Source organism: Paramisgurnus dabryanus, chromosome 18 (assembly GCF_030506205.2).
Source record: "Paramisgurnus dabryanus chromosome 18, PD_genome_1.1, whole genome shotgun sequence".
In the NCBI taxonomy this organism is placed as follows: domain Eukaryota; kingdom Metazoa; phylum Chordata; class Actinopteri; order Cypriniformes; family Cobitidae; genus Paramisgurnus; species Paramisgurnus dabryanus.
In genome coordinates, this window is record NC_133354.1 from 9,351,622 (window position 1) to 9,376,939 (window position 25,318).

General features: G+C 38.7%; 3 protein-coding genes across 10 annotated transcripts in view; 1 reads left to right on the top strand and 2 right to left on the bottom strand.

Annotated features, from left to right (window-relative positions):
- Positions 1-13,346, top strand: part of sptan1 (spectrin alpha, non-erythrocytic 1) — a 31,591-nt gene extending 18,245 nt beyond the window's left edge. For 4 of the 8 annotated variants that reach the window (XM_065244076.1, XM_065244077.1, XM_065244079.1 and 1 more), the window contains 20 exons: positions 1,645-1,776; positions 1,865-2,002; positions 2,104-2,208; positions 2,289-2,497; positions 2,597-2,717; positions 2,811-2,932; positions 3,019-3,151; positions 3,253-3,351; positions 3,427-3,586; positions 4,039-4,115; positions 5,073-5,282; positions 5,364-5,660; positions 5,926-6,038; positions 6,469-6,486; positions 10,622-10,676; positions 10,761-10,957; positions 12,265-12,318; positions 12,408-12,554; positions 12,636-12,783; positions 12,893-13,346. In XM_065244076.1, the coding sequence (XP_065100148.1) occupies positions 1,645-1,776; positions 1,865-2,002; positions 2,104-2,208; positions 2,289-2,497; positions 2,597-2,717; positions 2,811-2,932; positions 3,019-3,151; positions 3,253-3,351; positions 3,427-3,586; positions 4,039-4,115; positions 5,073-5,282; positions 5,364-5,660; positions 5,926-6,038; positions 6,469-6,486; positions 10,622-10,676; positions 10,761-10,957; positions 12,265-12,318; positions 12,408-12,554; positions 12,636-12,783; positions 12,893-13,018 (2,661 nt within the window). In that variant the 3' untranslated portion in view covers positions 13,019-13,346. The remainder of the gene's footprint in view (positions 1-1,644; positions 1,777-1,864; positions 2,003-2,103; positions 2,209-2,288; positions 2,498-2,596; positions 2,718-2,810; positions 2,933-3,018; positions 3,152-3,252; positions 3,352-3,426; positions 3,587-4,038; positions 4,116-5,072; positions 5,283-5,363; positions 5,661-5,925; positions 6,039-6,468; positions 6,487-10,621; positions 10,677-10,760; positions 10,958-12,264; positions 12,319-12,407; positions 12,555-12,635; positions 12,784-12,892) is intronic. The other 4 variants (XM_065244078.1, XM_073812533.1, XM_073812534.1 and 1 more) reach the window with 1 other exon arrangement.
- dync2i2 (dynein 2 intermediate chain 2) lies at positions 13,347-17,417 on the bottom strand. Its single transcript, XM_065244082.1, has 9 exons — positions 17,147-17,417; positions 16,779-17,030; positions 16,590-16,699; positions 16,352-16,509; positions 15,701-15,810; positions 15,449-15,616; positions 15,121-15,353; positions 13,921-14,078; positions 13,347-13,683 (listed from the first exon to the last, which is right to left on the bottom strand). The coding sequence occupies exons 1-9, from the start codon at positions 17,222-17,224 to the stop codon at positions 13,445-13,447; spliced, it is 1,506 nt and encodes a 501-aa protein (XP_065100154.1). The 5' UTR covers positions 17,225-17,417; the 3' UTR covers positions 13,347-13,444.
- Positions 17,418-18,615: 1,198 nt separating this feature from the next.
- On the bottom strand, positions 18,616-21,985 carry setb (SET nuclear proto-oncogene b). Its single transcript, XM_065244083.2, has 8 exons — positions 21,729-21,985; positions 20,716-20,773; positions 20,484-20,626; positions 20,286-20,389; positions 20,084-20,197; positions 19,822-19,992; positions 19,600-19,740; positions 18,616-19,454 (listed from the first exon to the last, which is right to left on the bottom strand). The coding sequence occupies exons 1-8, from the start codon at positions 21,799-21,801 to the stop codon at positions 19,434-19,436; spliced, it is 825 nt and encodes a 274-aa protein (XP_065100155.1). The 5' UTR covers positions 21,802-21,985; the 3' UTR covers positions 18,616-19,433.
- Between the last annotated feature and the right edge of the window lie 3,333 nt (positions 21,986-25,318).

The window sequence follows — 25,318 nt, forward strand, 5'->3', positions numbered from 1 at the left end:
TTTCTTGACTACAAAGAGACAACAACTTTCACAAAATGGTGTGAACACACAAAAACAAAGGTTTGACAGCAGCATTATAGACATACAACACGTGTTTGAGCTTGTATGTGTGTGCGCGCACTGCTTTTTCAGAGATAAATTTGAGAAGATTACATATAGATGTTTATTTCACATGAATATACACTACAGTGTAGGGCTGGGCGATGTATCACATTTACAATATAGGCATTAGTCTTCTTTATTTTGTTGGTAAAAGACAATGCAGAATGAGAATAACAGTATTGTGTCATATTGAATCAAGCAATGCATTTTGAATTTACTTGGCAATAATTTCTGTTTGGTTAGTTTTGATGCTGACAAAATATATAGATATTTTTCGCTTTTACCCAGTTCTACTACAAAGGTACACTCTAAAAAAATCAAGTTGTTTTTAACCCATGGTTAGGTAAAATATAATCAACCAATGTGGGTTTTTGCACCCCATGGTTGGGTCAAATATGGACATAATTTAAGGGGCACAGATTATGTTTGGACATACAAGTCGCCCCGGAGTAGGGGTGTCACGATTCTCCAAATCCTTGATTCAATTACATTTTCGATTCTAATGTCATGATTCAAATCGATTCTCGGTTTTTAAATTTTTTTGAAGACAAAAAAAATTCTATGCCATTATTATTTATTATCATAGTTTCACATGCACATTGCGTGCTTTTCCACGCATGGGGGTTTGTGGGCTTCACTTTACACGAGAGAGCTTGTAGAGAGAGGATTCCTTCTTGCACGCACATGGACTTAATACGCGCGTCTTGGACTCCTAGCATCTATAAAATAAATCCAGCGTGTCATAAGTAGCTGCGCTTCTCTCTGTCTCACGTGCACGCGCTTTCGCATCTGTCTGAAGTCTAAACATAAACTAAAGTAGTAATCTTTACGTATTTGTTCAGTTTTATGAGTTTCATGCGAGCTGTGGAAAACTATCCCTTTTGTTTAAAATATATAAACAAACGGAGTCTAAGGGGAGTCTAGGTCGCTCCGGACTCTAGGTCGCATCAGTCAAAAAAAATCATATATAAGTCGCACTGGACTATACGTTGCGTTTATTTAGAAAATGATTTCACAAAATCCAAACCAAAACAGCATACAGAACATACCTGGGAGGCTGAATAGGCTAAATTAACACGACAAGGCAAATCATATACAAAAAGGTCCTGAAGTTAGGCCACATCACTGAATTCATTGAATTACATAAACACAGTTTTTACATAAACACAAGTTTTACTTTTACCCAAAATCTTTTCTAAATGTGTTCGTTCACACATTGTTACATTGTTACAGTAATGAGATCTTTTTTAGCCAATAGCGTTCACTGTAAAAATATAACATCATTTGTGGGGTATTTTGAGCTTAAAATTCTCAGACACATTCTAGGCACACCTCAGACTTCTATTACATTGGCATAATGTGCCCTTTAAATGAAAAGTTTAGTTTTTTTGCATATTTTACCCAACCATGAGTTAAAAACAACCCAACATTTTGTTAGGTGCAGATACAAAACCAGCTATTGCTTTTTCAAGTATGCACTCACAGCTGCACCTATGCATGACTTCACTTTCGCTTTATATTTCACTTTGTTGCCACTTTCAGAGCAAACACCAGAAGCACCAGGCTTTTGAGGCTGAGTTACACGCTAATGCTGACCGTATCCGCGGGGTCATTGACACGGGCAATGCTCTCATCCAGAGAGGTGCCTGTGCTGGAAGTGAGGACGCCGTCAAGGTAACGATCTCAGAGGTATTTCGGAAATGCGCAGATGGCGAGTTGCATTTTGTACTCAGCTTGCCGTGTGCATGTTTTTCACCTTCAGACTCGTCTTAATGCTCTGGATGAGCAGTGGCAGTTCCTGGTCAACAAATCTGCCGAGAAGAGTCAGAAACTGAAGGAGGCAAACAAGCAGCAGAACTTCAACACTGGCATCAAGGACTTTGACTTTTGGTTGTCTGAGGTATTGAGCGAAATGAAATAACAACTAGGTCTCGACTCAAATGACTTAAGTCGTTTTAAATAAATTTTTCAATCATTTCGCTGTTTTATTTTCACTTTTAGGTTGAGGCTCTTCTTGCCTCTGAGGATTATGGGAAAGACCTGGCCTCAGTTAACAATCTACTTAAGAAGCATCAGCTTTTGGAGGCCGACATCTCTGCTCATGAGGTAGCGAACAGACCGCACGCTTCCAAAAACACAAAATGCTCCGGTTCAAATTGCTCACAAGTTTTCTTGTATTCTGATAGGACCGTCTGAAAGATCTCAATGGCCAGGCTGACAGCCTGATGGGCAGCAACGCCTTTGACACCACTCAAGTCAAGGACAAGCGTGACGCCGTGAATGGTCGCTTTGTCAAAATCAAGAGCATGGCTGCTGGACGCCGTGCCAAACTGAACGAGTCGCATCGTCTGCACCAGTTTTTCAGGGACCTGGATGATGAAGAATCTTGGATAAAGTGAGCTTTTGTCTGAAAGATCTCAATGGCCAGGAGGCATCTTAAATCGTCTCGGGCACTACAATAACCGCTGTATTTAATTAACCATTTATTTTCCAGGGAAAAGAAGCTGTTGGTGAGCTCGGAGGATTACGGACGTGATTTGACAGGAGTACAGAATCTGAGGAAGAAGCATAAGAGGCTGGAGGCTGAGTTGGGCGCTCATGAACCAGCAATTCAGGTGAGGTGGCACCTGTGAGAAATTACTTAAAAATGTGATTTTAAAAGTAATAAAATACTAAAAAAGTGAATATGCTGTTTTGGGACATTGTAGTCTGTGTTGGATACTGGGAAGAAGCTGTCTGATGACAACACCATCGGACAAGAAGAGATCCAGCAGAGGTTGGCTCAGTTTGTGGAGCACTGGAAGGAGCTGAAGGATTTGGCTGCTGCTCGGTAAGAACTTCTTGTGTTTTTTTTCTACTCTCTTATCTCATATGTTGCCTAGGATGGGAATAATATGTTTTGTTTACTGGTTTTAGTGGTCAGCGACTGGAAGAGTCACTGGAATACCAGCAGTTTGTGGCAAATGTGGAAGAAGAGGAAGCCTGGATTAATGAGAAACTTAACCTGGTTGCAAGTGAGGATTACGGTGATACGCTGGCAGCTGTGCAGGTAAAATGCATTAGCTGTGATTATTGTGCCTCCCTATATAAAACTAATCCAAGTAGGGGCTTAGAAAAGCATGCTAAGCATTTACATCACTTCTTTTGCAGGGCTTGTTGAAGAAGCATGAAGCATTCGAGACCGATTTTACTGTGCACAGGGATCGAGTCAATGATGTGTGTTCCAATGGAGATGAACTCATTAAGAAGGTACTTTTCAACTATTAAACTTCAGCACTGATGTTTCTAAGTGGACCCTCGAGCTAAACTTTTGGTTTTGTGCAGGAGAACCACCACGTGGAGAACATCATGGCCAAAATGAAGTCCCTGCGTGGGAAGGTGTCAGAGCTTGAGAGAGCCGCAGCCCAGAGGAAGGCCAAGTTAGATGAAAACTCTGCCTTCCTGCAGTTTAACTGGAAGGCCGACGTGGTCGAGTCTTGGATTGGTGAGTTGTTTTTAACTCTTTCAGCGCCATTGACGAGTTATCTCATCAATTAAGAGAAAACGCTTCCCTGACAATGACGAGTTTTTACGGCAATCCATACTTCCACTATTATCCAGTATGTGGCGCTCTTACCTGACTTAAAAACACTAAAGCATTTACGAATCCAAAAACAAGTAAAAACTATGTATGTTTTGATCATCGATATAAATCTGATCTCTAACAACAGTCCTTTACAATAATTTGGTATTTTTAAAGAAACTTTCCCATATTTGAGAGGTGATAAAATAGAACAAATGAATTTTTTGTTTAAAAGCAGAGAGTCTGTTTTTATCCAATTAAAATATGGTATTTTTATATATTTAAAAAATATTTTTTTTTGAAATATTATGAAAATCAATAGGAAATTTTCTGTTTTCTTCTTTTGGATGTTGTAACCCTGTTTGTTTGATTAGGTGAAAAGGAAAACAGCCTGAAGACCGATGACTATGGTCGTGATCTCTCCTCTGTGCAGACACTGCTCACCAAACAAGTATGACATTATATGTGATCATAACACACACTACCTAGTTTACTGACACTTTATATCAGTTTGTACAGGCATAATATTTCAAACACTTTTTTAACAAAATAAATTTATGCTTGATATTTAAAGGGACACTACACTTTTTAAAAACAAAATTTGCTCATTCAGCTCCCCTAGAGTTTTTGAGAATTTGATTTTTACTTTTTTTTATCCATTCAGCTGATCTCTGGATCTGGCAGTACCACTTTTAGCATAGCTTAGCATGATCTATTGATTCTGATTAGACCATTAGCATCGCACTAGAAAATAACCAAAGAGTTTCGATTTTTTTATCCTATTTAAAACTTGACTCTTCTGTAGTTACATTTTGTACTAAGACCGACGGAAAATTGAAAGATGCTTTTTTTTTTAAGCCGATATGGCTAGGAACTATACTCTCATTCTGGCATAATAATCAAGGACCTTGGCTGTAGCAGGCGTAATGATATTACACACTGCCCGAAAATAGTCCCCTTGGTTACTTTCAATAGCAGGGGACTATTTTCAGGTGCTGCGTAATATCATTGCGCCTGCTGCAGCCATGTTACGGCAGCAAAGTTTTTGATTATTATGCCATATCTGCCTAGAAAATTGCAACTTTAATTTTCCGTCTGTCTTAGTACACGATGTAACTACAGAAGAGTCAAGTTTTAAATAGGAAACATATCGAAACTCTTGGGTTATTTTTTGCATGATGCTAATGGTCTAATCAGACTCAATGGATTATGCTAAGCTATGCTAAAAGTGGTACCGCCAGACTTCGAGATCGGCTGAATGGATTCCAAAACTGTAAAAATCAAATGTTTAACTCTAGGGGAGCTGGAAAATGAGCATATTTCCAAAAAAAGTGGAGTGTGCCTTTAACAAACCTTTCCAGGTTTACTGCTGGCCTAGACATTCTTTCTTTCTTCCATCCTTCCATAGGAAACCTTTGATGCTGGTCTTCAGGCCTTCCAGCAGGAGGGCATCACCAACATCACAGCCCTGAAAGACCAGCTGCTAGCAGCCAAACATGTTCAGTCTAAAGCCATTGAGGCTCGCCATGCCACCCTGATGAAGCGTTGGAACCAACTGCTGTCCAACTCAGCTGCCCGTAAGAAGAAGCTCTTGGAGGCCCAGGAGCACTTTAGAAAGGTATGAAGAAAGTTCGAATTTCCTCGAAAATCAAGTTACATTCGCTTTCCTTAACACCTGTTGTCATTTTACTCGTACCAGGTTGAGGATCTGTTCCTCACCTTTGCCAAGAAGGCTTCAGCCTTCAACAGCTGGTTTGAGAACGCAGAGGAAGATCTGACCGACCCCGTGAGGTGCAACTCTCTGGAGGAGATCAGGGCGCTGCGAGACGCCCATGACGCGTTCCGCTCATCTCTCAGCTCTGCCGAGGCCGACTTCAACCAGCTGGCAGAACTCGATCGCCAGATCAAGAGTTATCAAGTGGCGTCCAACCCCTATACCTGGTTTACCATGGAGGCGCTAGAGGAGACCTGGAGGAACCTTCAGAAGATCATTAAGGTAGAGAAGGCAATTTTATGTTGATGTAATGTTATCAACATCTGCATTTTAGTATACTGTTACCTTTCATTTTTTTTTACTTTTAGCAGCTTTTTAGCAGCTTAACAGTTGCCGTCTCCAGCATTTATATAAAATTATTAATTGTCATCCATAATCTTTAAAAATCAAGATATGGTGTCCAAAAGATTAAGAACTTTCTAGTTTCTAGAAACGTTTGTTTATATTATCCAGCTCTGGCAACATTGTCCGTATCTTTGCTTTCCAGGAACGAGAGCTGGAGCTGCAGAAGGAGCAGAGGAGACAGGAGGAGAACGATAAACTCCGACAGGAGTTTGCCCAGCATGCCAATGCTTTCCACCAATGGCTGCAGGAGACCAGGTACATGCGCCACATCCTGAGATGCACTTCATTTGATTTGTGCATGCAACACATTTAATGCAATAGCATGACACTATTTGGTATTCGGCCGTCGTGATCACCACGTAACTTTCTTAAATGTTCATTTTCATCGTGTAGTCTGCTGTTTTGTGACTTTAGTCTTGATATCATCGCATGCTTTGCATTGTGGTGTTCTGTTGTCTGTTTGGGTGATGGTATTCATGTAAATCACACAGCCTGGGCTTTGTCCACTTCTGTTCACATGTACATACATGTGAGTGTTGAGTAGTGGCGTTAATGTCGCCGCTCAATGTGTTAACTGTGTATTTCTTTCTCCTTGTCTCTCTCCTTTATTTCCCTTTCCCCATCCCTCATGCCTTACCGACGCTCCCGTTGCTACTCCGATGCTTGGGATCATTGCTCTAATCAGGACATATCTTCTGGATGGGTTAATATCACATTTTTCTATTTTACTACAATATGTGTGTGTGTGAAAATGTGTATGAGTGGCATTGAAGTGTATAATTTATGATGGTTGACTATAAATTTCATCAAGGATTTTGGAGTTTGAGGTTAGGATTGACCAACAGTTTAACTGGACTCGGTAACAGGGTGTCATTCATTACAGATTCATTGTCATTATTTGGGTCAGAAAATACTTATTTTATTACATGGCTGTTATTTGGCTTATTTTATTGTATGTTTTGTCGATATTTCCAGATCTTCACACTCTTTTTCCATTTCCTCCTCATTTCCAACCTCCCCCGTCTCTGAATAGCATAGCCTATCGGAGGGTAATCCGTGTCTATCAGTATGAAGTCGATGATGATCTTTCTGGAAGGTCTTTTTTCCAATTTTTCCTCCTCTGATTGGCCTTTTACACCCCACCCCACATTTTTTAGGTTTTTTTCTCATGCACTCGAGTCTGATTCCCCACCATTAAGGCTCTCCATGTGTGTGTTCACTTTACTAACAATCACTGCGATGTGCCGCGAGGCTTTTTTGAGATGAACCCTTCCAGCTTCTTAATCCAACAAACCCGTTAAGGAGTGTGAACACGGCATCTCATTCTTTTAATGTTTTCTTTTTTTAGTCCATCTTTCAGTTGCAGTTATTTCAGTTTTTTGTCTTCATTTTTGAAAAATGTTTATGCACCAAATTCAGGGTGGAAACTGCAATGTGATTTCCATTATCGGAAAAATACATTTAGACGTTTTCTCAATGCTGATCTGAATTTGGTCACAAGTGCATTGACATTTTGTGTCACTTCTTAATACACCTGGTCTAGTAATGGCACTTATTTTTAACCTCAGAGAAATTTAGACTTTGCACATTTGGTTTTTAAAGCAATGGCTCATCCACAAATGAAAATGTAACCATTTACTTACAGTTTTGTATTTACTTGTATGTATGACTTATTTACTTTTGTGGAACAAAATGAGACATTTTGTAGAATAGTAGGGCTGGGTAAAATGATCAATTATCTGATCCTGCGATCTCTTCAATTTAACAAAACAATATAAATTTGGGAAATCCCTGAAGTGGCTCTTAAACGGCACCTATTATGCCCATTTTACAAGATGTCATATAAGTCTCAGTTGTGCCCAGAATGTGTCTGTAATGTTTCAGCTCAAAATACCCCACAAATCATTTATTACAGCATGTCCAAACATTTGAGTGGGAGCAAAAAGAGCTGTTTTCGTGTCTGTACCTTTAAATGCAAATGAGTAACGGTGCATTCACACGGGGCGTTAACGCTTCCCATTCACTTTCAATAGGAGGCTGTTTACACTTGGCATTAACATGCGTTTTCGTCGATCGGATCACAAGTGGACGACGTTAATGCCAGGTGTAAACGGTGTTCAAAACGTTTTGAGCTCGTCCACTTTCGACCACTTTCAACCACATTCAGAGGTAGTCGAAACCACTTTCGATCGGATCGCTTTGGAGTTGCGGAACGCATATGTGGTTGAATGCGTTCGAACAACCACACGCGACCGCCTTCTCTCCGCCCATTTATCTAATCTGAGGTATTAAACACAAGTTTTACGTCTTTTTTTGACTTCTGGCGTGAACATATGGTGAACAGCGCTATTTTTAGCCTTTCATTGATACAACTAAAGCGACTGATCTCCGTAGTTTCGTTTTGAAAGCGTGTGAAAGTTGCGCGATCCTATTTCATCAATTGCGCTGAAAAGTCAGAGAAAGCTCCAACATATAAACGTACAAAACACTATGCAGCATGTATACTTTCTAAACAAGCAGTGGACTCCGACATAATATTAGTTTGCATCCATATAAACTCATAATTACTCCAGTTCGCGTTTGAATGACAGCAGAGAGACTCGCCCACCGTCTCACAGACCACCCCCTCACAGTATTCAGGACAGATGCGGTCGAAAGTGGACAAAAGAGACGGATTTAAATACCAGGTGTAAACGTAATGTGTCTCTCTCGTCCACTTGTGATCCGATCGATGAAAACACATGTTAATGCCAAGTGTAAACAGCCTCTAGGTGACATCATGTGTTGCCGAACTGAATTGTGGATCCGTCTGCGTCGCGTCACTGCTGTTGCTCGCGGCAGAAGTTGAACATTTCTCAACTTTTAAAGCGGCAACCCGTGCGTCAGCCAATCAGATCGCGTTACGCAAATAACCTAGACTGAGCCAGCCAATTACATTTATGGAAGACCGGAGCATGTACTGCGGCCACTTTGATCGGCTGTTGGCCACGTTTCAGACAAGCCTTCTGTTAAGCGTTAACGCTTTTGCACCACCGTGTGAATGTACCGTAACGCTCCTCATTCCCTTACCAAAAGGACAGAATTAAAATGAATCTGATTCCTGTGAATACAGTGTTGAGACAAAAGCATCTCACTCTTGAGATAAAGCATACAACTCACTTAAGGCAGAAACTATGGTAATGCAGGACTGTCAGTCAGTAGCTGTGGGCGGGGCTTTATAAGTGTGACATCACATTAATAAGAGAATTAAAACAGCATGTCTATTGAGACTGCTTTGGTTTAATGAGGATTCAAAAAGGAGTGGGTGGATTTTCTTCTGAAGTGTGCACAGAAAGCTTCATCTCAAGGCTGCACGTTTTCTTGCTCTTAAATGAACATATTTATACAATTATTTAAAATGCCGCGATTATCCTTGTAAATGTAGCCTGTTTTGTGAATGTGAACTATTGAAAAAGAAAAGTAACAGTATATTACATCCATGCATGTAAGTCTTAAAGGGAGACTCCACTTTTTAATGAAAATAGGCTCATTTTCCAGCTGCGGTCATTCGGATTGGTCATTTAGCCGATTTCCGGGTCTGGCGGTACCACTTTTAGCATAGCTTAGCATAATCCATTGAATCTGATTAGACCGTTAGCATCGCGCTCAAAAATTACAAAAGAGTTTCAATATTTTTCCTATTTAAAACTTTACTCTTCTGTAGTTACATCGTGTACTAAGACCGACAGAAAATTAAAAGTTGCAATTTTCTAGCCAGATATGGCTAGGAACTATATTCTCATTCTGGCGTAATAATCAAAGACTTTGCTGCCGTTACATGGCTGCAGCCGGCGCAATGATATTACGCATGCCTGAAAATTGTGGGATGCTAATGGTCTAATCAGATTCAATTGATTATGCTAAGCTATGCTAAAAGTGGTACCACCAGACCTGGAGATGGGCTGAATGGATTCCAAAACTGCGAGTAGAGCGTATTTTATAACTACATTGTCTTAGATGATGACATGTTTGTCCTGTGGCGGCACCTGTGGCTTTACTATGCGTTTTGAAAGAGAGCCGTTGGTTGCAATTCACAATCTCACTGCTAGATGCTGCTTTAAATCTACATAGTGGACCTTTAAAGTGACAGCACACCAAATATATTTCACTTTTTTATATATAAAATATTGATAACCAATTGATAATGAATCAATATTGAATTAAAACCATATAAAAAAGGAATCGAATTGCCAAATTGGTCACAATACCCAGCCCTACTATATTTTATCCCCTAAAGTAAATGGTGACTGCAACTGTCAGTCATTTCGCCTCATTTTGTGCTCCACAGAATATAGCAAGTCTACAGGTTTTAATAAGATAATAGTTTATCATTTTTGGTGAACTGTCGCTTTAAAAGTGTGCAAGATCTGCACATGAATGTTACGGTTTATATAAGTAGTGGTAAGAATATAGCAGTTTCTAACCCTGTTGGCAGTGACCCTAAACAAGCATGGTCTGGATCACCATGGATATAAGTTGGCTTTGTTAGCATGATTTTGGTTATTGTAGTTGCATTCTGGGATGCTTAGCTTGTGCTCCATATCTACTGCAAACAATTGGTAAGTCCTATTGACCTATTTAAAGGGCATTTTAGGAGGCTTGATATAAAGAATATAGAATCAGAAATGAGAGGTTTTTGTATTTCAATGTAATCAAGTCATTGTTGGACTTTATTATTTTTTAGAGTCACTGGGCTTGGCTCAGGTGTAAATATGTGGAGTGAATGGAGATAATGTTGGTGAATGTGCAATGTGTTCTTGGATCCCTTCTTGTGGTTTCATTGCTCTATGTGTGCCCAGGTCCTGCATGGTGGAAGAATCCGGTACATTAGAGTCCCAGCTAGAGGCAACTAAGGTATGAGACAAATGAGTGAGCCACAGACCTGAAAACAATTGACTTGAACTTTCTCATATATCGCCCTTTTGGGTCTTTCTGCAGCGCAAGCACCAGGAGATCCGTGCCATGCGCAGTCAGCTGAAGAAGATCGAGGACCTGGGGGCAGCCATGGAGGAGGCGCTGATCCTGGATAACAAATACACCGAACACAGCACAGTGGGTCTGGCCCAACAGTGGGATCAGCTCGACCAGCTGGGCATGAGGATGCAACATAACCTGGAACAACAGATCCAAGCCAGGTACCACATCTCAAACTAATCCGAATACTGTCTGAAATTTTCGCAAGGTAAAAAATAAATATGACCTATGTCTCAATTACATTTACCCACTGCCTTCAAAACTTTTATCAATCATAAAAAAATTGGATCGGTTATAATTTTCTGCTATTTTTAGCAACCATTTTGACAATTCAGAGCCACCATACAAGCAAATTGGTGAAAAAGTGCCTTGCTCAGGGGCATCACAATCGTAAGACTCAAAGCAGCGACCTTCGGGTTTGTGTAGCCTGACTCTCTTACCATTATGCCACGACTGCCATCTTGTGGCAGATGATTGTGGAACACAAGATGGTAGGGTAGTGATTTCAAAACAAATTGTGTACGAAATGCAGTATTGTGCTCAAGTTAGCTAAACATTAGCTTGTTGCTAATGTCATTCGTAGTGAGTAGTGCTAACGTTAAAGGTGCATTGTGTAACTTTTAGAAGGATCTCTTATATACATAACTATTTTCTCAGTGGTGTATAAAGACCTTACATAATTAACTGTATTGTTTTATTACCTTAGAATGAGCCGTTTTATCTACATACACCGCAGGTCCACTTACATGGAAGTCGCCATTTTGCGCCGCCATGTTTCTACAGTAGCCCTTAAAGGACAAACTGTATTAAAGAGTGCGTTTTGTCACTACGTTGTCTCAGACGATGACAGGTTTGTCCTGTGGCGGCTACTGTAGCTTCTCTTTGCGTTTCACAACTAGATGCTGCTAAAAATCTACAAAGTGAATCTTTAATCAAGGGCTGCCTAATGATTAGTCGCGATTAATCGTTTGCAGAATAAAAGTTTTTGTTTACATAAACTGTGGGTGTACTGTGTATAATAATTATGTATAAATAAATACATACACACACGGATGTATAGTTTAAAGAAAATATATATTTATATAATAAATATTTATATATAATATAAATTATATATTAATATACAATTTTCTATACACATGCAAATATTTATTAAATGTATACATGCATTTGTGTGTTTGTATTTATACATAATTATTATACACCGTACACCTACATATATTATGTAAAAAAAAAACTTTTATTATGCAAACGATTAGTCGCGATTAATCGCAGACATTTTTATAGATAATATAACAGATATGTTAAAGACATTGTTAATAATTATATGGTGTAGACTAGGTTATTCTTTATTATCTTTATAATAAGCTAAAATTAAATAATTACTTAAGACTTATTTTTCATATTAATAAAATTTTATTTTTTGTTTGAACTACTTTGACTGATTGTTTTTGTAATATACTTGTAGAAACACTACAGGAGTAACAGAGGAGGCACTCAAGGAGTTCAGCATGATGTTCAAGTGAGTAATCTGCATTAAAGACAACTCAAAAATAACATTACTACACACAATAGCGCATTTTTAAACTCTTACAAAATGTTTTATCCCAGGCACTTCGACAAAGAAAAATCTGGACGTCTAAACCACCAGGAGTTCAAGTCCTGCCTCCGGTCTCTGGGTTACGACCTGCCCATGGTGGAAGAAGGAGAACCAGACCCAGAGTTCGAGTCCATCCTGGACATAGTGGATCCCAACAGGTGAGGAACACAATGCTGTTTTCATCTCTGGTGGAAGTGAATACTTAGTTTTGAGGAACTAACATCACTGTTTTTGTTCAGGGATGGCAACGTGTCCTTGCAAGAATATATGGCGTTCATGATCAGCCGAGAAACGGAGAATGTGAAGTCAAGCGAGGAGATCGAGAGCGCCTTCCGTGCACTCAGCGCCGAGAACAAACCTTACGTCACCAAGGAAGAGTTATACCAGGTACATAACACTTCAGACTACAGTAGTGTTTTCTACACAATACTTTTTCACTAATTTACTGTTTTGTAAATAAAATAAAAAATTCTTATGTTCTCTTTTTTGTCTACAGAACTTGACCAAGGAACAAGCAGACTACTGCATTTCCCACATGAAGCCCTATCTGGACGGCAAGGGCCGCGAAATCCCATCAGCGTTCGACTTCGTGGAATTCACCCGCTCGCTTTTCGTCAACTGATCCCTTCCCCTCTTGCCTGCCAGTGACCAATCGGGATGCGTTTCCCTTTCACAAGACCACACGACTAAACTGCATGGATCTGAATCGAGTATTCTCTATAGCATTAAGTATAGCGATGTCTGTATCTCACTATCAATCTTAACCGTTGCATATTTATCTGACACTTCACTGACAATAGTCGTAGTAGTGGATCTGTCTGCATTTTATTGTGGTTGTTTTAGCTGTTAAGTGCTTTGCTTTAAAAAAAAAAACACCTATAGAGGATGTGCTGTAACATCACCAACGAGACTGCAGTGTGCTTCAATAAACGCTACTGGTTATAACTGGAGAGAGTTTTCAGTGTGCTTTTATTTCGAGTATAAACAAATGTATTAAATACATAAAACTTATGAAATGCATTTTTTTTTATATATTGAAAACTTAAACTCAGTCAGCCACTTCATTTGACAGCCGGTCCAGCATTGTTGTCTCTTTGGTACCTTGTTCTGTCAACTCCACACTAAGCTGCCATATATTGACGCTTCCATCCGCATTGCCCACTGCCATCAGATTTGTATGTTTAGGGTTGAACTCAATGCAATAAGACGGTTGACCTCCTGTGTTTTGATCAATTGTGGCGGCTGGCTTTAAAGACCTTCGGCCCAAATCAAACATTTGCACCAAACCTGCAAGAAAAGTTGACTAGTTGGATTATATAAATTTATATATCATATTTATTTATATACCATACACCCAGACAGTTACCCTAACAAGAGCTATTTTTATTGTTCATATCAATTTAATTTATCTGATTTTATATTTGCATTATTGCAAATCTAAGCGTTACTAGTTTATGTTACTAGTAATATGAGACAATTTTATTGTCGTGTTATGGTTAGGGTGAACATTTACACGTATCTTACCCTGTCCTGTCACAGCAGCAAAGACTAACGGACGTGTAGGGGACCACCTCACCCCGAACACGTACGAATCTGATACCCGCAGAGACAGAAGGGGGCGGGGCTGAAGAACACTGTGGAGATGAGCCAATCCATCTGTCCCAACACTTATGAACAGATTCCTAAAAAGACAGAGAGATGGAAAAATTATTAAAAAACCAATACATTTTCCCCAACACAGTATTGTCCAAAAGTCCAGGGCCAAAACCAGATTTGTTGTTTTAGCAAAGTTTTTATGAAATCCATATTTATTTTTCGCTACCTTTATTAAAGGCTATATTATGTCATTTCAGAGAATTGTTAATAAAGACATTTTAAATGTATTGCTGAAACGCATTACAAAGACTGAACTATGTAGTACTGAATTGTGAAGTTAGACCCTTAAAGGGGGTGGGGTTTCAATGGTATTTCATGCATTCTGACTTATTAACACAGTTATAGAGTTGTTTCCTCATGCTAAACGTAGGCAAAGTGTCAAAAAAGCAGTATACATCCTGGGAACTATATTCTCAGAAGAAGAAGCACTGCTACGTGGGTGGATAAATATGGAGCCAGATTTTTTGGTTTTATTTTAAAAAATATAACACATTGATGCAGATTAAACTACCCACAGTATGAAAAATTCACCACCCTTAAAAATATACAAAAGCAGCCCCTGAATTGGGATGCACCAATTGTCTGTGTTACGTTGAGATTGGCCTGTTTTCCAGCGGTCTTTTGCATGCACGAGGTTTACATGAGGAGGAGGAAACAATCATTTTTGGGCTCACCATATGTTATTACCATGTACAGTTTTACATTCTAGAGCACCTTAAAAAAAAAAAACTAAAAACTAAAATGGCTTCTTGTAAAAGTCAAGTGTTTGGTGAGATCTCTCTTGGCACTAAACAAATCTTAAACTCTTCTAAGGAGACTGAGTCCTGAAGTCATTCGATTAGCATTAGAAATTAGGCTTTCATTTCATTTAGGTTTAAGAGAGCCTGCAGGTTCCTACAATTGCTCAATTGTAAGAGGATCACACTTTATCTTAATTTTAATCTAAGTTTTAAAACTGCATAAATATGGTTGTATTTTATTAAAGAGATCTAATCTAATCGCAGCATGGTGGCCTAACAATTGCACAATACTGTACTGTATATTTAACAACAAGAAAATGCGTTTTACCTATGGAAGGGTGAGTAGTGGAGTGAGTGAATAGGACCCCCTCGTGGTGAGAAAGAGAATTGCACTGGTGCCCGAAGTGTCGTACTCTCACCATCATTTGGTACCGGTGCCACTACCTCACTGCTGAAAGAGCATTTGAGCACCAGACCTCCTTCTGAACCCACCAGAAATGTATCCAGATCCCATGGGGAAAGTGCAAGGGAGGTCACTCCTATGGTGGTGCTGCCTCTGGTCTTCAGTCAGAGTAGTTAGTTAAACACCATAATTTGTTAAAGTATAACTAAACATTAAATCCACAGGGGAAAACAGGGCAGATTACGACACCAACCTTGCTTGTTGTACCAATCCGTGGTATTTGCTCTTGTGTAAGGGCATATCCAGAATTTAAGATGAGCTTGGCTTTAGCTCCATCCATAGTCCACAACAAAACTCTTCCACCTGATCCTGCGCTCAGCACAACGTATTCCCCTCGGCGAGATCCTGGGACCCAGTTAACCTACGTGCAGACATTAATGGATCACATAATGTATGGAGTTATACACTGACAGCTGCTCATGTGTTGTTTAATAGGACTGAATACCTGATAAACTGGTTCACGGTGGGTGTCTGCAGACATCCCAGTCTGAGCAAAAATTAGGTCCTGTGTGCGACTGGTGTCCCAGACCATCACCTCACCATTGTAGAGACCCCCTAACACAACAAAATAAGAGGACATGTGAGAATGAGTCATTAAAGGGGACATTTCACAAGACCTTTTAAGATGTCAAATAAATCTTTGGTGTCCTCAGAGTACATATGTGAAGTTTTAGCTCAAAATACCATATAGATCATTTATTATAACATGTTAAAATTGCCACTTTGTAGTGCCATTTTTGGGTGTGTCCTTTTAAATGCAAATGAGCTTATCTCATTACTAAATGGCAGTGCTGTGATTGGAAAGTCCAGATTAAGAGGCGTTATTATCCCCTTCTGACATCACAAGGGGAGCCAAATTTCACTTATTTATTTTTTGACATGGTTGCAGAGAATGGTTTACCAAAACTAAGTTACTGGGTAGTTCTTTTTCACATTTTATAGGTTGATACAAGCACTGGGGACCAATTTATAGCACTTAATCATGAAAAAAAATCAGATTCTCATGATATGTCCCCTTTAACTTTCATTGATGCATTGTTATTGGGGGGCAATTCACACCTGGAATAATAGTTTTTTTAAAAATGTGTGTTAATACCAGCAATTACAGACGGTTGCAGAGGATGGAAACACAGACACATGACAGGTGTAGCTACATCTATGTCCACGTCCGGCCGCTTTGGGTTGACGTTACGACGGTCCAGGTTCCATTTGGACACGTAAGACTTCTCATTATTCCAATCACCATCATCCATCCTGCCACCAGAAACAAGACATTAAAACTGCTCTCTTAAAATTGAAAAATTTGGTTGTGCATCTGTATAAAAAACTCCTACCGGCCAAATCCACAGGCTATGACAGATCCAGTACAGTTCCATGAAACACTGGTGACCTGCAGATGTCTTTCATGAGCTTTAGGATGCACGAGTCGGTACATGCACGAGACCTGCCGCCAGGAACAAGACATGAAATACAATGCAAGATAATTCACTGATTAATATTGTAACTTACACTCAACACCTTACAGTTTCATTGTGATCTTCCCAGTTGACTTCAAATCCATCAAAAGCGTGACTCTTGGAGTTCTTTACCAGTTCTTTTACAACCAGATCCTCAACTCCACGCAAGAAGTCCAGCAAACCAGGAAAGTCTGACGGATCTAGGGTGAGTGTTTGGCTGATCGGGTCCTGTGGGTCGGTTTGGGTACTGTTGTCTAAAACATCTTTGGATTGTATTTCAGCCTCTGTTGTGTAAACCGGTATCGTTTGACAGGATCTCTAAACACAGGTGTATGAAAAATACACTACGCATTAGTGGGAAAAGCAGACAACGATGGGGTTGATATGACGTGTATACACTGAGAAGGTAGGCAAACATGTAATATTTGACTTACTGAGTCTTGCGTTTGTTGATGCGATTTTCTCCATGTTGATTCAGAGCCAATTAAATCAAGCGTTTCGTCTGTAAACATCTCCGCACGCGAGTAAACGGATTCAGTATAAAAGTATATTGTGTTTAAAGACTCGAAATCATTTCGGAAAATGTGTTGATATAGCAGTGTTGCTAATTTTGTGCTATATTTTATTATATTTTGCCCCGCATAGAGCAGAGGAATCCTCCATTTTTACATTACCCTAGCCGTGCTGCTATGGAAACTGTTAGCCAATCAATGATGAGACTGACGCTGTACGTCAACTGTGTTAATGACTTTGATTGGCTAATCTATTTTTTCGTTCATATAAAACACATTCGCAGTTTTATTTCGCAAATGTAGGAATAAATGAGAAGATTAAACATATGAAGAGTTTCGTTGCGAAACGAGATAACTCCGTTTTTAACATTTTTGTCAAAACATGTTTATTATTATGTTATCATGTTATTATTTTGTTTTATGGTGCTACTTAGCTGTATTTTTTAAGTTATGAAGGTTTAAATCAAAACAAACCAACTGCAGTTGATTTGATATTAATTGGAATGCACAACCAAAAAACGAGATTTCTGAAAAAAAACGGAGTTATAACGAAACTCTTCATATATAAATAAATGAATTTTGGTAAAGTATATTGCTTTAAAATTCTCGAAATCATTTCGGAAAATGTGTTGATATAGCAGTTTTGCTAATTTTGTGCTATATTTTATTATATTTGGTCACCGCGTAGCATAGATATATACATCTATGACCGCGTAGAGCAGAGAAATCCTCCTTTTTTACTTAACCCTGTCCGTGCTGCTATGGAACCTGTTAGCCAATCAATGATGAGACTGACGCTGTACGTCACCTGTGTTAATGACTTTGATTGGCCAATCTATTTTTCCGTTTGTATAAAACACATGCGCAGTTTTAGGAATAAATGACTAGATTAAACATATATAAATAAATGAACTTATTGTCGTAATACACTTTTACTATTTTCTGTTTTTCTTATTTTTGCTGCTATTTTTACTCGTTTATTGGAAATATTTATATAAAAAATGTAAATGTTCACACATTTCTGTATTTATGCTTCAGCAATTTGTAATAAACATTTATAAACCTATGCAAAGCATAGTATACATGTACAATCTTATTTTACAGGCCTAAATGATGAATTAGCAACCCAATTATATATAAAATGGTTAGAAGTAGACAGCACAAATCTATGATCATGCTTCTTAATTTGAATATACCTTCAAAATATACTTTAACATACTAAAAGTAAAATGCTACAAAATGGAAACAAATGCAAAAACACTTGTACTCTTAAAGGGATAGTTCACTCAAAAACGTAATGACAGAATTTAAATTTTTGGGTGAGCTCAACTATTCCTTTAAATGAACCCAAGTGTCTTCAATGATGTAAACAAGTGGAGAAATGACCAGCGTTAAGATTCTACACACTTTATTATCTCATTTAAATAATCCTTTAATAAGCCAAGCTCAAAATTACAAGAGGATTTTTTTGTGTTTTGTTTTTATTAAAAATGTTTCAAACCTCATGGGTGTCTGTAAAACATTACAATGAAAATTCAATCAACATAAACCCAAATGTTGATGCGTCAAATGCCCACTCGCCCCACCCGACCCCATTGAACCATCAACAATAATAACTGCCATACCCTGATATTGACCCCAAAAACATTTACAAGAGGTGACAGGACCTAGCTGGTGCTTTCCTTTTGTCCAATATTATCACATAGGAAAAACAGTGTCAACTCTTTGGGGCCCACCTCTGCATTAAAGAAAATATACAGAAGAAAAAAGTGTCGGCTAGGTACGTATGCTATGATTAGATCACTGCACCATGGCTTATTACTTTGACTCACAACCATTCACAGAGGAAAAAAATCATTTATATACTGTACTTATTATATAAACTGCTATTTACTTCAGTTTAGTCTACAGAAGATGACGTGCAGATTGTTAATATCTTGTCTTTGGAGATGGTTGTAATTAAAGACGACGCAAGAGGCTTCAGCAATGAGATGCCACTAGTTTTCCAATGCAGGTACTGAATGTCCAGGGAATTAAATGGGTTTTAGACATGGTCAGAACAGGAGAGGCTTCAGTAGAACAGAAGATGGAGCACAAAAAAAAACCCAAATAAAAAAATAAAAACAAAGCTTTTTGCTCCCAAGGTTGGAGGATGACTTCAAAAAGGAAAGGAAACAGGTATGAGAGTGTTGGAATATGTACTCAGCCTTTAGTCATCTTCCCCATCATCCTGAAAAAAAATCATAAGAAAAAACAAGGGAATTAGTTTAACACTTACGCAAAAATAAAAAGACATGCAGGTCTATAGCCACAGTTACACAAACACATTGACGGCCTGTACTTCTAGCTCACATAACTCCATTAAAGTCTCTTACCTCTCCGTCTTCTCCATCGTCCTCCTCTTCATCTTCCTCACCCTCGTCCTCATCACCCTCTTCATCAATGTCCTCCAAGCCCTCCTCTTCCTCGTCATCTTCTTCCTCACCTTCACCCTCTTCATCATCCATATCAGGGACCTAAGCAGAAACACACGTTTAATATACCGAACCACGTTTACCCCACACTACTTGCGAAGAGTTTACATTTTATTTTCTTACCAGGTAGTACTGCAGGGGATTGGGCCAGATATCATCTTTAATGACCTCTCCGAGTTCATCAGCCCCAGCGTCAGAGTGATCAGTGAACCAGGTGAAAAAGCTCTCGGGCTCTTCATGTTGTCTTTTCTTCCCTGCCTTGGTCTGTGTCTGTCCGGTACGCTTTGTCAGGTCCTGCGTGCATAATACACAGACAGAAAATTAAAACACACAAAAAAATAAACTGCATTAGTGTAAGACTGACCATATGAAAATGTGTACCAACCTTTCCAGCTTTCCATTTGATTTCGGTGGATTTTGAAGAAGGGTCACCGCTCTCGTTCAAATGAAACTCTTTTGAGAGGACTTTGTTTTCGAAGTAAGGATTCTCATCGAAGTACTGCCAAAAGAGTACAACAGCAATCGTAAGGATTTATTTGTAGGTATGCATTTATTTGTGTAAATTTTACTTGTCAAAAAGTACTTACAAAATCTATTCTGTAACCTGATTTGATGTCCTCAAACTCTGTGACCTCCACTCTGGTCAGGTAATGAAGCGCTTCTTCATCTTCCTCACCAAGCAAGGCTGAGACTATTAATAAGAGCAAATAAAGTATATTAGAAAATATATTAGGCACTCATGACTTTGGATACGTTGGCAAATTTGAATATTATATGTCTCTTACCTTGTGGATGGTTGACGAATGTTGTGACCCAGAAGTTTGGAATTTTGGCTATGAGTTCTGATCTCTTCTGGAAGAATGGCTGACGTAACTTGTTGTACTTCTGCTCTACTTTTAAAATTTCCTCGCTTGCCTGTTCATTTAATCTGCAGAAAGCAAATAAACAAAGAAACGTATTAAACACACCTACAATATGGCTCGACTTTTAAGAGAACTGGCAAAGCTTATAAAGTACCTGTCGATTTCATTCTGTACTTCATCGATGTGTTCAATTGCCTCCTGTTGCTCTTTTTCTGAAACGCAAAAAATACTCAAATTCACACAAATATCAATTGCAATGTTTTGGAGAATTATGTAAAATAGATTAACCATGACCAATAATTCTCACGCATGCACAAACCCATATTATCACGTAACGTTACTTTCAATATCACTCAAGCGTGTTATTGCTAAATATAAACAAACAATAAATGTAAACATAATGCTGCGCAAATCTATACAAATACATAAATCATCATTGTTTTAGGCCAGACAAATGTAATGTAAGCTTGGAAGTAAAGGTGAAAGTAAACGCGGGATGAGTTGCCGGTGTATGCGCTCAAGACGATGCATTTTAGCAGCTGCTGCGCAAGGCCGCGAGGTTTGAACGGAGCGGGAGGCCATGCGCTGGGCCACATTTACCGCCTTCCCCATGAATTACACATTTCTGACGTTCAATAAACGCAAATGAACTTAAATTCATCTGGACTAGAATATCAATTAAGCGCCACTTGCATAGCGAGTCATACCGTGGCGGCAGCGTGGTTTCGTGACATATGCAAGACCTACGCGTGATGGCGGGGGAAACAATAACCAGTTAGCCTATTAGCACCCAACATGGACTCAATACAACGCACAATTGCAATATCAGAGTCGCCTATCCGCCCCAAAAAGACAAGTGTGTACACGGGAATGTGAGAATTAATCGTAAAACATGCAATTTCTGCAAAGGAAAAGGTCGCGGGAGCTCTGCGTTCGTCACGCGTGGCACAATGAAGCCGCCGCGCGAGGAAACATCATGGCCTCCGGTACGTGCAACATCCTTTTGCGCGAAGTTTCTCTAAAAATAGAGTTCTGCTGTATTCAACGGCCCCACATAAACATGAAATTAAACACCAAGCAACTAGTTAAAATATAAATTCGTGCTTTAAAAACAAAAGGCATAAGTTGCTGAAAATGGCGGTGCGCAGGAGGCCGCCATTACTGTACCCGAGGTCTCGTCCGCTCCGTCGTGATTGGAGTTCTGCTCCTTTCGGCTCACTTTCGCCGCCGACGCCGACATTATTCCCCCACAAATGAAGATATGCCTTTATGCTCCCGAAACGAAAACTCCCGAACGTCCTCCTCTGCTCGAGGAAAGCGAAAGAAGGGGGAAATAAAGTTGCTTCTAGCTTAATTTAGAAGTGCGAATATCACAACGTGCGTCGCGCTTCCCCTCCACACACAACACACGCAGACTCAAAGATGCATTGCGTACACACGAAGCACCGCCTCTTTTCTGACACTCGCCGCCGTGCCTGCACGCGCGCCCCCTGTCGACTGTTACGAGAAGAATAAAGGGAAACGCCTCCTCCTGGAGAAGATGACGAGGAGATTCGGTGATTGGTCAGGGTGAGGTGAATAGGGAGGGGTTTGTGTTGGATAGGAATGAAAATTAACTTATGTAAATTGTGGTTATTAGAGGGGAAAAAAGAAAAAAAAAGTCTTTGCTTAACAGTTAAGTAATATGTTGTATACATACATAAAAATATGGACTGGAAAATCAGTAAATTCTTTAATTTAATGAAATATGACCCAAAAGTTTCATTTAAATGCTTCTGGCATTTTACATTTGTTTTATCAGTTTACATTTATGCATTTGCAGATGCTGTTATCCAAAGCGACTTATACAGTTCATTCTTAGTATACACTTTATCCATATGTGTGTTCCCTAAGAATCAAACCCCCAACATTTGCACTGCTTAAGCAATGCTCTTTAGAAACGTTGTGAGAAGTATGTGTTTGCAGAAGCTTTGTACATGTTTTCAATAGTTGCAAATGACTTGAAAACTCTTTGTTTTCTTGTTGACAATAAAGTTTGTTTTATTAAAGGACTGCGTGGGAGAAGAACTGGAGGGTGAAGCCCCTGCATGTCAGACTCAGCACACATCATGAGTGATAGGATAAAGACTTTTCTTTATCTGTATACCAGACAAACTTTCTAAACAAAGCATCATTATTGAGTCTACCAGACCTTTCAATCTCTAATGTTTGTAAAGGTGAACTATTATATAATATAATGCATAGCAGATACAACATAAGATCGCAATATAAATGCAGGATGTTTCCTAAATTACTGTTTAATATTTTTTTTAATATATGTTAAAAAATGTCTAAAACAGAATACAATAAAATATGTTTGATGTGTAGTTTTGGAATTTCTTAAAATAACAACTACATATTGGGTAAGTAAATTCTTTCAATAATAGATCAAAAGGCTTTCCTGGTATACTCTTTAAAATGAAGGGTTCCTTCCATCAAGTGTCACAGAAGAACTACTTCTGGTTCCCCAAAGAACCTTTTAATCAAAGGTACTTAAAATGAAGGGTTCCTCCCATCAAGTGTCACAGAAGAACTACTTCTGGTTCCCCAAAGAACCTTTTAATCAAAAGTACTTAAAAGAACTCTTCTGTTAAATTTTCTATAGTCGACCTGTTTTCCTTTATTGGAGAACATTTAGTGCACAGAGATGTTCTGTGGATGTTAAAGGTTCTTTAAAGCAGGGGTTCTCAAATGGGGTTCCGGGGAGGTGGGGACCCCTGGTGGTCCGCAATGCTTAGCCAGGGGGTCAGTGAAATAATTTGTTTTATTACACGGCTCGTTGGAATGCTTGATTCTGATTGGACAGTCACGTAATTTGCAGGTTTGTTATTCACAGTTATACCACGGGCCTGTTGAATGCTTTATTTTGATTGGCTGAGAAAGGTTCCATGGGTGTTATTTTTCTGTAAACCGCACAACTAACCTGTCAAATGTCTTAAAAATAGGCACCTGAGCAATGTTTGTGGTAACAGTGGTGTAAGAGGAATTATTGACTCAGGTTCATTTAATTATTTAAAATAATTCTGCTTCCCGTCGTGCCGCATTACGACTTTGGGTGTGCATTATTTTCGAATAATTCAACGGCTTGTCGTCAATTATTCCTTACATAATAACAACAGCTCAAAACTAATAACACTGTAACCCGGATGTTGCAAATCATTTTGACAGGTACAGTTTAATATTACACAACATTAAATATTAATATGTTGTTTAACAACATATATCACATTATATTTACCAATGATTAAGCAAATAGTGTTTTTTGACATTTGAAAATCTTGTCATATCTAAAAACCAAAAATAAACTGGTTTTCCTCCTAGAAGGACTGCATTTGTTAAAAATGAGCTAATCAAATATTATAAATCAATATTTAATGTTCCTTACCTTACTTACGCGGTAAATAGTCGTGTAATAAACGGGATAATGTATAGGCAGCCAGTTGTTATTTTGAAATTAAGCCCTTTCCTTGGGATACAAGATCACACTGTCATGGCTTATTTCTGCAATAACAACCGGCTGCCTATACATTATCCCTTACATAAATTATATAAATGGGTTGAATTAAAGAAGACATATCATGAAAATCTGACTTCCTTGTTTAAGTGCTATAATTGGGTCACCATTGCTTCTATCAACCTAGAAAATGCTTAGAAAATGTAAACAAGATCAGTAACTTACTTTTGGTAAACCATTCTTTGCAAGCATGTGAAAAAATCTGGAAATCTGGTTCTACTTGTGATGTCAGAAGGGGATAATACCGCCCCCAACCACAGCACTGCCATTTAGTGCAAATATCAGCTCGTTTGCATTTAAAAGGACACAGACAAATACGTCAAATTTTTGCTTAATTTTTTTTTTTTATTACAAATATAAAAATAAGTGTAAAAATATGCAGATTTTATTAGTTGTTCAGGTGTGCTTGATTAGATCTAAAACTCTGCAGGACATCGATTCGGCACTCCAGGACCAACGTTGCCTACCTCTGCTTTAGTTCACTTTAAAATAAAAAATCTGTACTTATTCTCATGTTGTTCTAAACCTGTATGAATTTCTTTTTTCTGATGAACACAAAAGAAGATGTTTTGAAAAATAATAATGGTAAAAACACAAAAGTAAGTGACTATTGACTTCCATAGTAGGAAAAAATATTTTGGAAGTATTGTGATGAATGACTAAGAAAATATTTTGATAAGTGATGGTTAGCACACAGTTGACAGTACCCATTAAATTCCATCATATTTTTTTCCTACTATGGAAGTCTATGGTCACTTACTGGTGTGTGTTTACCATCATTTCTCAAAATATCTTCTTTTGTGTTCATCAGAAAAAATTAATTCATACAGGTTTAGAACAACATGAGGACGAGTAAATGATGACAGAATTTTCATTTTAAAGTGAACTATCCATTTAAGGTAGGAATAACGTTAAAGGAGTAGTCCACTTTGAAGATGGGGTCCATTGACTTTTCATAGTAGGAAAAAAATACTATGTTAAGTCAATGGGCCCCATCTTTAAAGTGGACTACTCATTTAACTGTTAGAATTTGAGGTTGGAGGGTTCTTGGAAAAGTTTCTCCATTGTAAGGGGTCCCTGGCCTCAAAAAGTTTGAGAACCCCTGCTTTAAAGAACCCTTTAGGTACCTTTATTCTAGAGTAGTGTTCTGCAACAATAAGTTGTTTGCTTGTTTCACTCACGCAGATTTTTCTTACTTTAAATA

Excerpts from the sequence above, each read along its gene's own strand:
- dync2i2 (XM_065244082.1), bottom strand. The coding sequence starts at position 17,224 with ATGTTTACAGACGAAACGCTTGATTTAATTGGCTCTGAATCAACATGG. Across the intron at positions 16,510-16,589 it reads ATAGCCTGTGGATTTGGCCG|GATGGATGATGGTGATTGGA; the intron begins GTAGGAGTTTTT and ends TTCTGGTGGCAG. Across the intron at positions 13,684-13,920 it reads TGCTGCTGTGACAGGACAGG|GTTTGGTGCAAATGTTTGAT; the intron begins GTAAGATACGTG and ends CTTTTCTTGCAG.
- setb (XM_065244083.2), bottom strand. The coding sequence starts at position 21,801 with ATGTCGGCGTCGGCGGCGAAAGTGAGCCGAAAGGAGCAGAACTCCAAT. Across the intron at positions 20,774-21,728 it reads CGGAGCGGACGAGACCTCGG|AAAAAGAGCAACAGGAGGCA; the intron begins GTACAGTAATGG and ends TTTGCGTTTCAG. Across the intron at positions 20,627-20,715 it reads GTACAGAATGAAATCGACAG|ATTAAATGAACAGGCAAGCG; the intron begins GTACTTTATAAG and ends TGCTTTCTGCAG.